The sequence below is a fragment of the Podarcis vaucheri genome (genome assembly GCF_965113315.1).
Source record: "Podarcis vaucheri genome assembly, chromosome: 6".
In the NCBI taxonomy this organism is placed as follows: Eukaryota; Metazoa; Chordata; class Lepidosauria; order Squamata; family Lacertidae; genus Podarcis; species Podarcis vaucheri.
In genome coordinates, this window is record NC_138764.1 from 99,110,165 (window position 1) to 99,124,088 (window position 13,924).

Below are 13,924 nucleotides of genomic sequence, written 5' to 3' on the forward strand. Positions count from 1 at the left end.
TCACAGAAGCAGATGCAGGAAGATGCACGTCTTGGTTTTGGGACTCAAGATGTTGGCGGTTATGCAGCCAGTGCCAGCTTTTGGCCACCAGAGTTATGTGCTGATGGTATTATTATTACTACTATTTACTGAATTTATGTACCACCCTAGACCTGCAGGGGGACGCAGGTGGCACTATGGGTTAAACCACAGAGCCTAGGACTTGCCGATCAGAAGGTCGGCGGTTCGAATGCCCGCAACGGGGTGAGCTCCTGTTGCTCAGTCCCTGCTCCTGCCAACCTAGCAGTTCAAAAGCACGTCAAAGTGCAAGTAGATAAATAGGTACCACTCTGGCGGGAAGATAAACAGTGTTCCTGTGCACTGCTCTGGTTCGCCAGAAGCAGCTTAGTCGTGTTGGCCACATGACCCGGAGGCTGTACACCGGCTCCCTCAGCCAATAAAGCGAGATGAGTGCCGCAACCCCAGAGTCGGCCACGACTGGACCTAATGGTCAGGGGTCCCTTTACCTTTACCTTTATATGTGCAGGTCTCTGGGTGGTTCACAGGATAAAATCAGAATATAAAACCACAAAATACATAATCAAAATAAAAACAACAACAACCCAATAACCCTCCCCCAAAAGGAGATAGGATGTCAATCCAATCAACCAAAGACCTAGTTAAAGAGGAACGTTTTTGCCTGGTGCCTAAAGGTGTATCATGAAGGTGCCAGGCAATCTTCCTTGGGAAGCGCATTCCACAGATGGGGAGCCACTACAGAAAAGGCCAATTCTCATGTTGCCACCCTCTGGACCTCTCATGGAGGAGGCACACGAAGAATGGCCTCAGAAGATGATCTCAAGGTCTGGGTAGGTTCATATGGAAAGAGGCAGTCCTTGAGGTATTGCGGTCCAGAGCTATTTAAGGCTTTGTAGGTCAAAGCCATGGTAGTCCATCCCTATCAACAGTCCAGCCACAGCAAGTACCAGGAAAACTGGGGCAGAGGACAACCCAGAGGGGGAGAGAGCTCTGTGTGAGGGGAAAGGGGCCATCAGGCACCATCATCAACCCCTAATCGACTGTAGAAGAAGGGAAGAGGGAGGGAGGAAGAGAAGGGGGGGAGCTCAAACTGACCCTTTAATCTGCTTCTTGTTCTGCTGGTGAGAGAATTGGCAGGGAGAGTTGGCATTATGCAAGCTTCACATCACACACAGACACCACACAGACACACACACACCCCTCATTTACAACTCTCCTCACACTGCAATTAAAAAGTACACCCCAGGACCAATGAAATGAGGCTGCAATCCTATACACATTTGTTTGGGATTAAGTCCTATTGAATTTACTAATTATTACTAATAGCGTCTGTGTCTTATCTAGATTGAGCTTCTGTTTATCTGGGGCCGTTATGCAGCCAGACACTGGTTCAGCACATCCCCTGCTACAACTGCTTGCGATGAGCATGAGAAATAGGGTTGCAGGCGATCAGTGCACTGCTGAAAATGCCCTCGGAAACCCTGGGTGGTTCCTCAAAATGAATTCATGCAGGTGCTGAATAACACGGGGAATAAGGGTGAGTCCTGCAGAACCCCACACAAGACTTCCTCAGCACCAACCTCTGGGGTCAGGTCCCCAAAAGTAAGAGCTGAACCACTGCAAAGGAATATCTCTTGTTCCCCACATGGACAGCTGATCCAGAAGGATGCCATGGCCAATGGTACTGAAAGCCAAGAGATCAACAAAGATCCACAGGTTCACATTCCCCCGTCAATGAAAAATTTGTTTGTGTGAGCTGTCACTCATGTAACCCTCATGTGTGAATAAGCCATTACAGGACTGAAGCCCCTCCACCCATCCTTTAAGGCTCCTAAAGAGATTCTCCTATTTCCCTGAGAAGCTATTTATCTCTGGCCAAGCTTTTGGTGAAGCTGTTTGTTTTTATGTAATGAGTGTGCTTTTTTTGCCCAGAGACAAAAAATTGATGATCTCCTAGAAAGTGTCCTTTCATACTGCATTATCGTGTGGCACGCTGGTTTGACACCAACTGATAGGAAGTGCCTACAGAGGGTGGTGAATACAGCACAAGATATTATGGGCTGTCCCGTGAATCCACTGGATGAAATAGAGGAAGAACGTTGCCTCAGGAGAGTGAGGAAAATTCTCAGGGATGATTCACACCCTGGCCGGCACTTTCTTGATCTCCTGCCCTCAGGCAGAAGATATAGAAGCATGATTAGTCGCACCAACAGGGTAAAGAACAGCTTCTATCCATGGGCTTTTAGGCTGCTGAATGAAAAGATAACAACAGGGAAACTGACCTTCGGGTTTGGTGGGTGTGCATCTGTAAAGGAGGGGAATTAAGACTAAGAGAGCTGAGTGGGGGGTGCTCGTGTGATCTCACTGTATACAAGTTGTACAAGTGACAAGTATTTCAAATTTCAAAGACCACTACCTGATAAAAGTCATCATGATGTTGCGGCTACAGAGTCAGGACGGTGGTGCCTCACATTCAGAACCGCCCCCAGCCAAGTAGCTGAGCTGAGCTGGGTCCAACCTCACCCACGGGGTTGTTGTGTTGATAAAAGAAAGGGGCATGCATGTACACAAATGTGTGTGTGTGCCACTTCAAGTCACTCGGAAGAAGGATAGGGTATAATAAATACTTCTTCCTTTATAAAAGGTAAAGGTAAAGGACCCCTGGACGATTAAGTCCAGTCAAAGGCGACTATGGGGTTGCGGCGCTCATCTCACTTTCAGGCCAAAGGAGCCAGTGTTTGTCCACAGACAGCTTTCTGGGTCATGTGGCCAGCATGACTAAACAGCTTCTGGCACACTGGAACACAGTGATGGAAACCAGAGCTCACGGAAACGCCATTTACCTTCCCAATGCAGTGGTACCCATTCATCTACTTGCACTGGTGTGCTTTTGAACTGCTAGGTTGCCAGGAGCTGGGACAGAGCAACGGGAGCTCACTCCGTCGTGGGGCTTTGAACTGTCGACCTTCTGATCGGCAAGTCTAAGGGGTTCAGCGGTTTAGACCACAGTGCCACCCGCATCCCCTCCCTTTACAGCCAGCAATTAAAATGGGGACTGCCATGTTCATTTCCCACAATGCCCCGCCGTGCATTGTGGAGAATGCACATTTTTCTCTTTAGCTGCACAGAATGTAAACCTAGGCCTGGCATCAGCACCCAATATCCATGGACAGCTGCCAGGATTCTTCTACCTTTACATTCCATACCGTCAAGAGGAATGTATTTTTGATTCCCATCTGCAGGGCTGGTCTAGTCCTGCTAGCTGGAGCATCACGGTAGATGAGAACCTGAGCGATATGAACCAAGAAGTTCCTTGAGCACTGCTCTTTTAGCACCCTAATGCATGCAAGGAAGCATAATTATCTTTGCAATTCTTTTTTTGCACGCTGCTGAAAGAGAGGGTGCAGGTGTCCCTAAGCGTTGCCTGGGCTAGTTTATACGTATAGGTGCAAAGGCATAAATAATTACTATAATTTAAATAGAAATGCTATCCATCCATTGGAGCTGAGGCTCCAATACTTTGGCCACCTCATGAGAAGAGAAGACTCCATGGAAAAGACTCTGATGTTGGGAAGAAGGAGAAGGGGACGACAGAGGACGAGATGGTTGGACAGTGTTCTCGAAGCTACCAGCATGAGTTTGACCAAACTGCGGGAGGCAGTGGAAGACAGGAGTGCCTGGCGTGCTCTGGTCCATGGGGTCACGAAGAGTCGGACACAACTAAATGACTAAACAACAACAACAACAATCCATCTCACCATGGTGGAAATGACCTGTGTGCCTACTTAATTTGCTGTCCATCTTATGCTCACGTATCTTTAAATTGGTCTTGGGCAGAACATCCCTTCAAACATGAGACATGTGGCGCCCCCAGTCATGTGGAAGAGTCTTTGTTTGCATGCAGAATGTTCCAGGTTCAATCCCAGCACCTCCAAGTTAGGTCTGGGAAAAGACTTCTGCTTTAAACCCCTGGGGTACCACTTTCAGTCAAAGTAGACAATATTGAGCTAGATGGAGCAATGATCTGACTCAGAATGTGGCACCTTCCTATGTCCTCCTATTCTCTGGGGTGTTGGAAGAGGCAACCCCACACTTCAGACCTGTAGGGGGTTTACATACCCTCAGCCTGACTCAACATGCATATTTGGTGTTAGACATGGTCCGCAACCCGGAATTAACACAGCACCACATTTGTCTCTTACCATTACAGAAAGACCAAAAATTAGCTGCCAATGATAATACACCTGTTCATTTTTCCAACTATAGTTATATGTGCATAACAAAATCTACTTCTGGTGTACTTTTCTTTTTCTTTTTTACTGTAACCAAATTTGCAAAAGCCACCGCTTATTTAAAAACCGTGCTTGTGTGTGCTGATAATTAGTAGCAAGGGATTTTCCACCCCATTTTTTTCCTCCAAACATCCCACGTGATGCTGTTGTGCTCATAGGCACCTGGTTTATAAGCAGATGGATGGTGGGGAGTCTGGAGTGAAGGTGGCAGATGGGACCTTCTGTGAGAAAGGGGGTCATGCAGTCAGTGCAGTCCGTAGGCTCAGTCCATTTAAGTCTGGATTATGTACCATCCAGAGGGTTTGTTCCTCCCTCCTCCCACTTTTATTTTATTTTATTTTTTACACAAAGGAAACCATTAGCAGGCATCAATTAAGAAGCAAATGTATCCATGGCTTGGCTCAAATGAGAAGACATCAAGTGGGATGGAGCTGGGGAGCTGAGCAGCAGGATGCAACCCAGAGGAAAGGTGACGGTTCTGAAGTGCGTGTGTGTGGTTTCTGAGCTGGTACAACCTTCTAGTAGGGCTATACCACCTTGGAATGGAACTTTGCATGCCAACATTTCCATGCAGGTAGAAAACCTGCAAATAAGGCAGGAAATATTCTGCAAAGATAGCATGGAAAAGCCAGCATAGCTGCATCTGTTTTGAAACCTCAAGTGTGAGACTGGGGCAGCGGCGTAGCGTGGGTTGTCAGCACCCGGGGCAAGGCAAGTAATTTGCGCCCCCTAACCCCTAACCTGCCGCCACTGCCAGCTTCTTCTTGCTGCTGCCTGGGCTGGTCTGGTGTGGTTCTCTCCCGCGTTCAGCGCTGCGCTGGGCGGCCGCTGCACTGTCCCTCCCCCAGATAGTCCCTCGCTCTCTCTCCGCACCGCACGCCTGGCACCCACCCCCTCCACAGTGGGCTGCGACCCAGCGGCTCGGATCAGATTTGCACAGCCAGCACTGCAGTGAGAGAGGGTGAGTGAGCCAGGTAGGGGCAGAGAGCTGCGAGTGCGAGCGCGCCCCCCCCCAGATGTTGCGCCCGGTGCAGCCGGACCCCCTGCACCACCCACGCTACGCCACTGGACTGGGGTGTTGTAAGGGTGGGCAGAATTCCTTTTTTATAAAAATCTAGTGTGACAAGAAAAGACTAGGTTAGACACCTTCTCCCTGATATCTAGGTTTCTAGGTGGTGGAGGGAATTTAAATTCTCCTCCATATCATACAGGCCTTGTCCTGCAATCTCAGGCAGTACAGATGGGTTGAGAAACCTCAGGTGTAGGGGCTGGATGCAGCCCTCTAGGCCTCTCTATGTTACCCTTGGAATTCCTTCCAGCCCACACTTCCCTCCCTCCAGGCAACATCCCTTGCTTCACAGCCTCCTTGAGTGTTTTTGCCTGGATGGAATGTGGGGAATGCTCTGGCGAAACAAAGCCCTGGAGTTGGCAGGTTTGCAGACTCTGCTCACCAGCTGGTGAGTGGAAAGTGCAACCCTGCTCAGCTTGGCTGCCCACACCTGTTCCCAAGTTCAGAACAGACACACACACCCAAAGCTCAAGGCAAGGCTTTTTGAAAGCCCTTTTGCAAGCAACACCGTGTTGCTGCTTATACTGGTTTTCAGAAGGTCAATGAGCAAGGTGGGGCTGTTTGCAAAAGCACTTTCAAACAGCCCCATGCTGCACTTTGAAGTCCCAGAAGTTGGGACTTCAAAGCACAGCGTCAACTGATGTCACTATGGCAACAAGTGATTGGCAGCTTGCAGAAAAGGCCCCCCACCCCTGATATAGACAATACTGAGATAGAGGGACCAATGGTTTGGTTTCGTAGAAGGCAGCTTCCTATGTATATCTTGCAAAAGTTATATACAAAGCTCCACTGATTTTGGATTAGCCTTGGTTGCCTTCTGAAATCTGTGCTTGCCACCCACCCTGCTCCTTCCCCAACTTGGGGCAGGGGGTGTCCTTTCCAATGTTGCTCTATAAAGACATCTTGCTGCTTTTTGAGTGTATCAAAGGTTCAGCTTGATAACAGGGAGACCATTTGTCTTTCTCCAGAACCTGGAGAAGTTTGATGGGCTTCCGCTGACCTCAGAGTGAGCTTCTCTTGCCAGATTAAAAGATGCACTCGCCAACAGCATGCCTTCTCCTGAACCTAGGAAAGTTTGGTGGACTCACATGGAGCTTGCCTTGCCAGATGCACCCCTACCGGAAGAGGCATAGCACCCATTCATTCTTGTACATGTATAGACCAGGAATTAGGAGGGGTGGGTTTTTTTAAAAAAAGGGAAATGCAACAATGAGGAGGCTGTGAAGCTGATTGCCGAAGCAGTAAAATCCATTAAGGACCAGAGGGGTGAAGAGTGCTAGCTCCTGTAATACTAATAGAAAGCCTCTTCAAAGGAGACCTAAATGCAGAAGGGAAACTATTCAGAGAGAGACAGAGAGAAAAAAAGACTTGCAGAGTCTCCTGCCAGGAAAAAGGCAAGGAGGGGAGGTGGAAAGAACTGTGTTTTGGGGGAGGGGGGTGCCAAGGAAGTTAACCATTAACCAGTGGTGTAGTGTGGGTTGTCAGCACCCGGGGCAAGGCAAGTAATTTGCGCTCCCTAACCCGTGGATTTGCGCCCCCTAGCCCGTGGATTTGCGCCCCCTAACCCGTGGATTTGTGCCCCCTAACCCGTGGATTTGCGCCCCCTAGCCCCCAGATGTTGCGCCCGGTGTGGCCGGCCCCCCCTGCACCCCCCACACTACGCCACTGCCATTAACACAGTGCTGCCCAGCACCCAACCTCCCCACTGTCTCAAGTGATTTCACAGCGTTGTTCTCCGGGAAGAGCAATGGGGCACCACAAATTCAAAGCAGCCAGCAAAAAAAAAGCCACAGCGATGAACAAAAAGGGGTCCATCTCATTATACTTTATGAATGGGTATGGACATCTCCTTTTTTTATATGCTTCATAGGGTCCATCAACATGTGCTGGATGGCGCCCATTAGGTTCCATCGCTGGCCAGATGCATGATGTCACACAGTATAACCAGAGCAATTGGAAACAGACCAGGCAAAATCTCATCGTTTCACCCAGTAACTCACTGGGAGTTTCGCCAATAACTTGTGATCTCACTCTTCGGGGAGAAAGCAGGGGGAGAGTGTGGGGTGGGCGGGTGGGAGGCATGGGCAGGGATGCTAGATAGCGTGCTTTAGAAACCCCCCCCCCAACTTTGCGTTTTTTTGACCTCTCCCTTTTCGCCGAGGCAAATGCCGTGGGAAGTCTCTAAGGCGATGACATCCAAAAGTGGCTGGGGGAAATGAGCAAGCTGATTCTTCAAGGGGGAGGAGGGTCTCTCTCTCTCTCCCTCTCTTCAAAATAAATAAATAAATAAAACATGCCTGGGGTTCTTTGTTTCAGTATCTTGGATACCAGAGAACTCCCACGCTTGTCAAAAGTGAAGGCCAGCAACAATAATTACTGGGGGGTGGGGAAGGAATTAAAGAAGAGCCCCAATGATTCAAAAGTGCATATTAAAGGACAACGATGATATTTAAACAGCAAGATGAGCCAAGATAAACATGCACTTAAAAATAAATAAATAAACAACTCACTACAGTGAGCACTAGTTCTTGATTTCAATGCATGAAACGCAAACGGGTGTACTTTTTCTGCAGAAATATAGTGATTACATTGAACAAACACCCAAATTTTATATCAGTATTTAAAGTTTTCAAAAAGAACAGACCGCCTGAGCTCACTGGTGACGATGAACAACGGAAGACACCAGCCCATCAGCATAAATTCAATCCCAATTAAAACTTCCTCTTCGCTTCTAATCCCCGAAAGCACCTTATTTCAGCTGAAACGTTTCCTAACGTTAGCTTGCAACCTGATTGTTTAACGTCCCTCTTTTCCCAAGCAAGACCTAAAGAGTCTCTTTTTAAAACGAAGCGCATTTGGAGGAGCAGTGCCAACTTCACAATGAAACAAACGGAGCGCGTTGCCCTTTTAAGGCGAGAAAGACCCTGTCTCCTATTAGAAATTGACATGTAGGGAAACTTCCAGCTACAAGCTCAATCCGCAGACAATCATAAAACAGCCAAACCTTTGTTTATCGCTGTCCAGTGCTGGGCAAGTATGTGGAATGCCTGAAAGGGTGGGGTGGGAGCCTTATTTCAACAGAGAGCTGCTCTCCATGCACAGTTCAGACAAGAATTTGTCCCCCTGCCCTCAAAGAGAGAGAGAGAGAGAGAGAGACGAAATCCCCCACCAACTGTACTTTGCAATCTGTAACGCTGAGAATGCTTTAAGCTGTTTGTTTCAGGCTGGCAGACATCCCAGCTCACTGGCCAAGCACATGCTGTAGCAGGGAAAAAGAATTAGCACACTCAATAGAGCCTTATATGCTACTCAATATAAATTATGACCTTTGGCAGTTTTGCTCATCATGACTATTCCAGAGACTATGTGTGGAACTTTAGCAGTTCCCCTTGGATAGCGGGGTGGGGGGTGAAGCCTGGCTGTTCCAATTCCAGTTTCAGATCAAGCGGAATAGCCAAGACCTCTCCTATTCCCCAACAGACAGGGAAACAGGGGGATTCCATCCAAAAAATAAATAAATTACATTTTAAAACTTGGACGGAAAAACATCTGTAAGTCACAACAGCGAACAGCACGAGCACATTATTACCAAAACGAGGTGGATGCAAAGGCAGTCGTTTCTGGAGCTGTTAAAAACCCAGTTCTCAAGGATAAGGATTTTTGAAAGAATTTGGCAGCCAGGTGTCTTTTGTCTGTGTGGCCTCCCTTTCCTTTCAGAGCTGAAAGCAATGGAAAGTTTTCTCTATCGTGCACACACAAAATGAACCAGGTTTGGGGTTTCCATGTAGCAATCCGTAATTTGGAACAGGACAGAAGTGGGATGAAAAGGCAAAAAATTAGGAAGCCAAATTGTCTCCGAAAGCCACTAGTTCTGTAGGGCCACTCAACAACCAGCTTAAGCGCATGTCAACAGCGGTGGTGATGTGGACCTCACCTGGCATGCAAGAATTTTTCTGGTTTGTTGTTATCCTGAATATTTTTAATGTCTCTTCATGCTGTGCAGTTTTCGCCTCTGAGAAAGGCAGATGGAGGAAAAATGCAAGAGGCTATAGGATTGACTTTCGGTGATATGTACAGAAATGATTTACCAGGGATTTGCTAGCTTTTTTACAACATTTTAACCACTGTGCACGGAATCTGCAAGGGTGGATTTATTTATTTATTGCTTGCTTGTCTGCCTGCCTGCCTAGATGCTTGCCATATACACAAGACCTGTGGCATAATTAATCCAGAACAGCATGAACCTTAGTGATAAATTGGACCATCACTAACCGGAATTAGAATCTCCTCCAGTCCTACAAAAGGGAGATCTGCTTTTATTTCACTGCTCTTCAGTGACCACGATGGGAGGGAATGTTAAAAGTTGCCTTAAAAGCGTGTTAAGGGGGAACTAATCCGCTTGAAGCCATTGTAATGATACGGCTTCCTATGTCAGAATACAGTTTCCTAATCCACAGAAACAAATGTGGAGCAACTTCGAGAAAGAGATGGCTGTTATTCCGGATTAATTGGAGGCAGCCTTTTGAATGGGTCAGAGTTGCACCATCACACCCATGGCTGCAAGGCACACAGGTCACTAAAACTGTATGGAATTTGAACTGTTAACACTTTGTAAGGTGCTGCACACCAGGCTGATAACTTGACATGCTTTGGATGCACAAGGCAAACTTAAGAGAGAAAAGTGAGGGCAGCTGAGAAGACAGGAATTATCCTATTATTGTTGTTCTTAATATTATTGCTTTCATTTAGGGAAAATAAGAAAGCTGCACTCAACCCTAAGCCCAAGAAGTGGGGCAGGTTAGAAATTCAACAAACTGACTCAAAAGGCATGCGGAAAGGAAAGCAACTCATTGGCAGAGCTGATTCGTTGCGTGCAGAAAATGTCGATTCGATCCCCAGCATCTCCTGGTAAGTCTGGGGGAAGACCACCACCCCGAGAATGAATCTACTAGGAAACCAATAAACCTTAAATTTCAGGAGCCCTGATCCCAGAGGGGCCCCAGAAGCGACTTTAATCCACATTGATTAATATACATTTTTTTATTATTCACACCAGTGACTCTGACATGCGAGACAATCCACTACAGCCATTTTAATCCAAACCTGAGATCTAGCAGTTTTTAAAAAGTGGAGATCTGTCATGGGACAACCCCACCGAAGACGATAACAGTGGTGCCCCGCACCTGGTTGGGAAAGGGACCACTTTACCAGTTCCAGCTTCAGAACTCCAAAAATGTGGGTCTGCCACTGCCCAGCCCCCTTCCTGGCTGCTGCCAGCCAGTGCAGACAGCACTGAGCTACGTGGTCCATCGAAGAAGCCCGCTTCACCTGTTTCCATGCGACGCTCCCCAAAAGGGAGACGAAACTCCGCCAGCGACACCCTTGATTGTACAATGGCCTGGGTACCAACCAGGAGGCAGGAGTTCTCGCCGGGAGCATCCTCTCCCCCAGCGCGCCAGCCGCTTCCACTTACCAGCTGTAAAGTGCAGAGGAAAATTAGGGTGCAGCGCCCCGTACAGCACGCCATCCTTCCCGAGCCTTGGGGGACCCCGCCAGCGCCTCACCACGACCTCCCGGCTACCATCTCCAAGTTCAGCGGCGCTGCGCTGCGAGAGGAAGAGACTCCAAAGCCCGCAAAGCTTCTGAGTCCTTCTTCCAGACTTTCTTCTTCTTTTTTTCTTCCCCTCCTCCTCCTCCTCTCCCCCCCACCCTGGGAAGCAGCCGGGCTTGAGCTGAGCTAACAGCTGCTCCGAGCAGCCAGGGAGGTGCTCCTGGCGCTTTGTGAAAGAGCCCCCGCCAGGGAACCTCCACCTTGGATGGATGGATGAGTGGGTGGGAGATTGGGAGCGCGGGTGGGGGGGGGAGTGGGTTCTTAAAAGGGCCATGCCACGCGGAGGTGGCCACCTTCCCCGCGACTGGTTGCGAAGCTGCCTCGCAGAGACGAGAGTGGCCCCCATTGTCTTCTGGTTTGCATTTTAATTGCAATTAAATTGCTACTACTACTACTGTTATTATAATACATTTATACCCCGCCTTTCCCCCCTGACAGGGACTCTAGGCGGCTTACAGGTAAAAATAATAACAACTAAAAACATAGTGGGGCAGGGAGGGAAATAACCGTTAAGAAACAATTAAACAGAATTAGAGCTATATATTTGTATGGCTAAAGAAGGCTGATCGCCGAAGAATGGATGCTTTTGAATTATGGTGCTGGAGGAGACTCTTGAGAGTCCCATGGACTGCAAGAAGATCAAACCTCTCCATTCTGAAGGAAATCAGCCCTGAGTGCTCACTGGAAGGACAGATCCTGAAGCTGAGGCTCCAAGACTGAGGCCACCTCATGAGAAGAGAAGACTCCCTGGAAAAGACCCTGATGTGGGGAAAGATGGAGGGCACAAGGAGAAGGGGACGACAGAGGACGAGATGGTTGGACAGTGTTCTCGAAGCTACCAGCATGAGTTTGACCAAACTGCGGGAGGCAGTGGAAGACAGGAGCGCCTGATGTGCTCTGGTCCATGGGGTCACGAAGAGTCGGACACGACTAAACAACAACAACAACATATGTATGGAAATATATGTGTATATGTACACACACACACAGTGCTTTTTTATGGGGTGAGGCAGGGGTTCACATACCCCTAAACTTTTTGTGAATTTAAGTTTGGCCTCATTGAGGGGCAGTATTTAAATACGAGTAGGAAAATGAGAGTTCCTGTAAATGTTTCTATTTGAAAAAAGCAGTGTGTGTGTGTGTGTGTGTGTGTGTGTGTGTGTGTGTGTATGCATAAAAACTGAATTGAAACTATGTCTACAATAGCAATGGCTGTCATTTTAATTGTACAAACTAATGTACAACTAGTTTGACAGCCTCCAAGTAAGCCGCAATGTATTTTGCCCTTTTCTTGTACCTGGTGTGGTGTAGGGGTTTGAATGTTGGACTAGGATGGAATTTGCTCCCAAACGTGAGGGGTGGGCAACTTGAAAAAATATATAGGGGGGGGATAAGCCCCACTCCACATAATCAGTCACATGACACAGCACACACACATCATTTGAATGCCCATAGACTTTGGAGGGGGTGGGCGGTACCCTCAAATATTTCATGGGGGGGGGGTGAGAAGGGATCTTGGCCTCAAGAGTTGGCTGCTATGCTCCCAGAGGAGGCAGCGATGGGCACCGACTGAGATGGCTTTAAAAGAGGATGAGACAAAATCATGAAGGATAAGGATAGCAATAGAAACTAGCCATGATAAACCATAGAATCACAGAATCATAGAGTTGGAAAGGACCACAGCACAGTGCCAGATTTATGTATAAGCTAAACAAGCTATAGCTTAGGGCCCCACTCTCTTGGGGGCCCCAAAAAAATTTAAAGGGAAAAAATCTGGATGTACATTTCCAAAATATAAGTTACAAAACAAAAACCTACATACAGCAACAGTGTTTTGTGTTGTGTAGGCTCCTATGATGTAAGTAATGGGCCCCACCTGCTAGTCTGCTCCCTAAAATATCCCTAGTTTGCTCATTTCTATATATAGGGTGCCTACATTCTCAATGTGCAAAGAGCTTTAGATACCTATTAGCTCCATAAATTACCATATAGCATATTGTTGTTGTTGTTAAGTCATTTAGTTGTGTCCGACTATTCGTGACCCCCTGGACCAGAGCACGCCAGGCACTCCTGTCTTCCACTGCCTCCTGCAGTTTGGTCAAACTCATTTTGGTAGATTCGAGAACGCTGTCCAACCATCTCGTCCTCTGTCGTCCCCTTCTCCCTGTGCCCTCCATCTTTCCCAACATCAGGGTCATCATGATGACTTTTACCAAGTAGTGGTCTTTGAAATTTGAAATACTTTATTGTCACTTGTACAACTTCTATACAGTGAGATTATACGAGCACCCTCCACTCAGCTCTTAGTCTTAATTCTCTTCGTTTACTGACACACACACACACCAAACCCGAAAGTCAGTTGCCCTGTTGTGATTTTTTCATTCAGCAGCTTAACAGCCCATGGATAGAAGCTGTTCTTTACCCTGTTGGTGCGACTAATCATGCTTCTGTATCTTCTGCCTGAGGGCAGGAGATCAAGAAAGTGCTGGCCAGGGTGTGAATCATCCCTGAGAATTTTCTTCGCTCTCCTGAGGCAACGTTCTTCTGCAATGTCATCCAGCGGATTCATGGGACAGCCCATAATATCTTGCGCTGTACTCACCACCCTCTGTAGGCACTTCCTATCAGTTGGTGTCAAACCAGCGTACCACACGATAATGCAGTATGAAAGGACACTTTCTATTGTGGACCGGTAGAAGATCATCAAATGTTGATTGACATTGTTCTTTCGCAATATTCGGAGGAGATGGAGTCTCTTGCATTGCAGGGGGTTGGACTAGATGACCCTCGTGGTCCCTTCCAACTCTACAATTATGTGGTTCTGTGATTCTAGGAATCCCTGATTTGAATTGCCAGGGCTTTCCATTGCCTGATCCGATGAAACCTACAGTAGTACTTGGATCACACCGTAGCTCATGGGATAGAAATGTCAAA

At 47.7% G+C, this 13,924-nt stretch overlaps 1 protein-coding gene across 3 annotated transcripts in view; it reads right to left on the reverse strand.

Moving 5' to 3' along the window:
* The window catches only part of NKAIN4 (sodium/potassium transporting ATPase interacting 4), a gene marked incomplete at its 3' end in the record, with an annotated part of 109,630 nt that extends 98,441 nt beyond the window's left edge, over window positions 1–11,189 (reverse strand). The window contains exon 1 of one of the 3 annotated variants that reach the window (XM_082226537.1): window positions 10,853–11,189. In XM_082226537.1, coding sequence (XP_082082663.1) covers window positions 10,853–10,906 — 54 coding nt within the window. In that variant the 5' untranslated portion in view covers window positions 10,907–11,189. The remainder of the gene's footprint in view (window positions 1–10,852) is intronic. The other 2 variants (XM_082226535.1, XM_082226536.1) reach the window with 2 other exon arrangements.
* Between the last annotated feature and the right edge of the window lie 2,735 nt (window positions 11,190–13,924).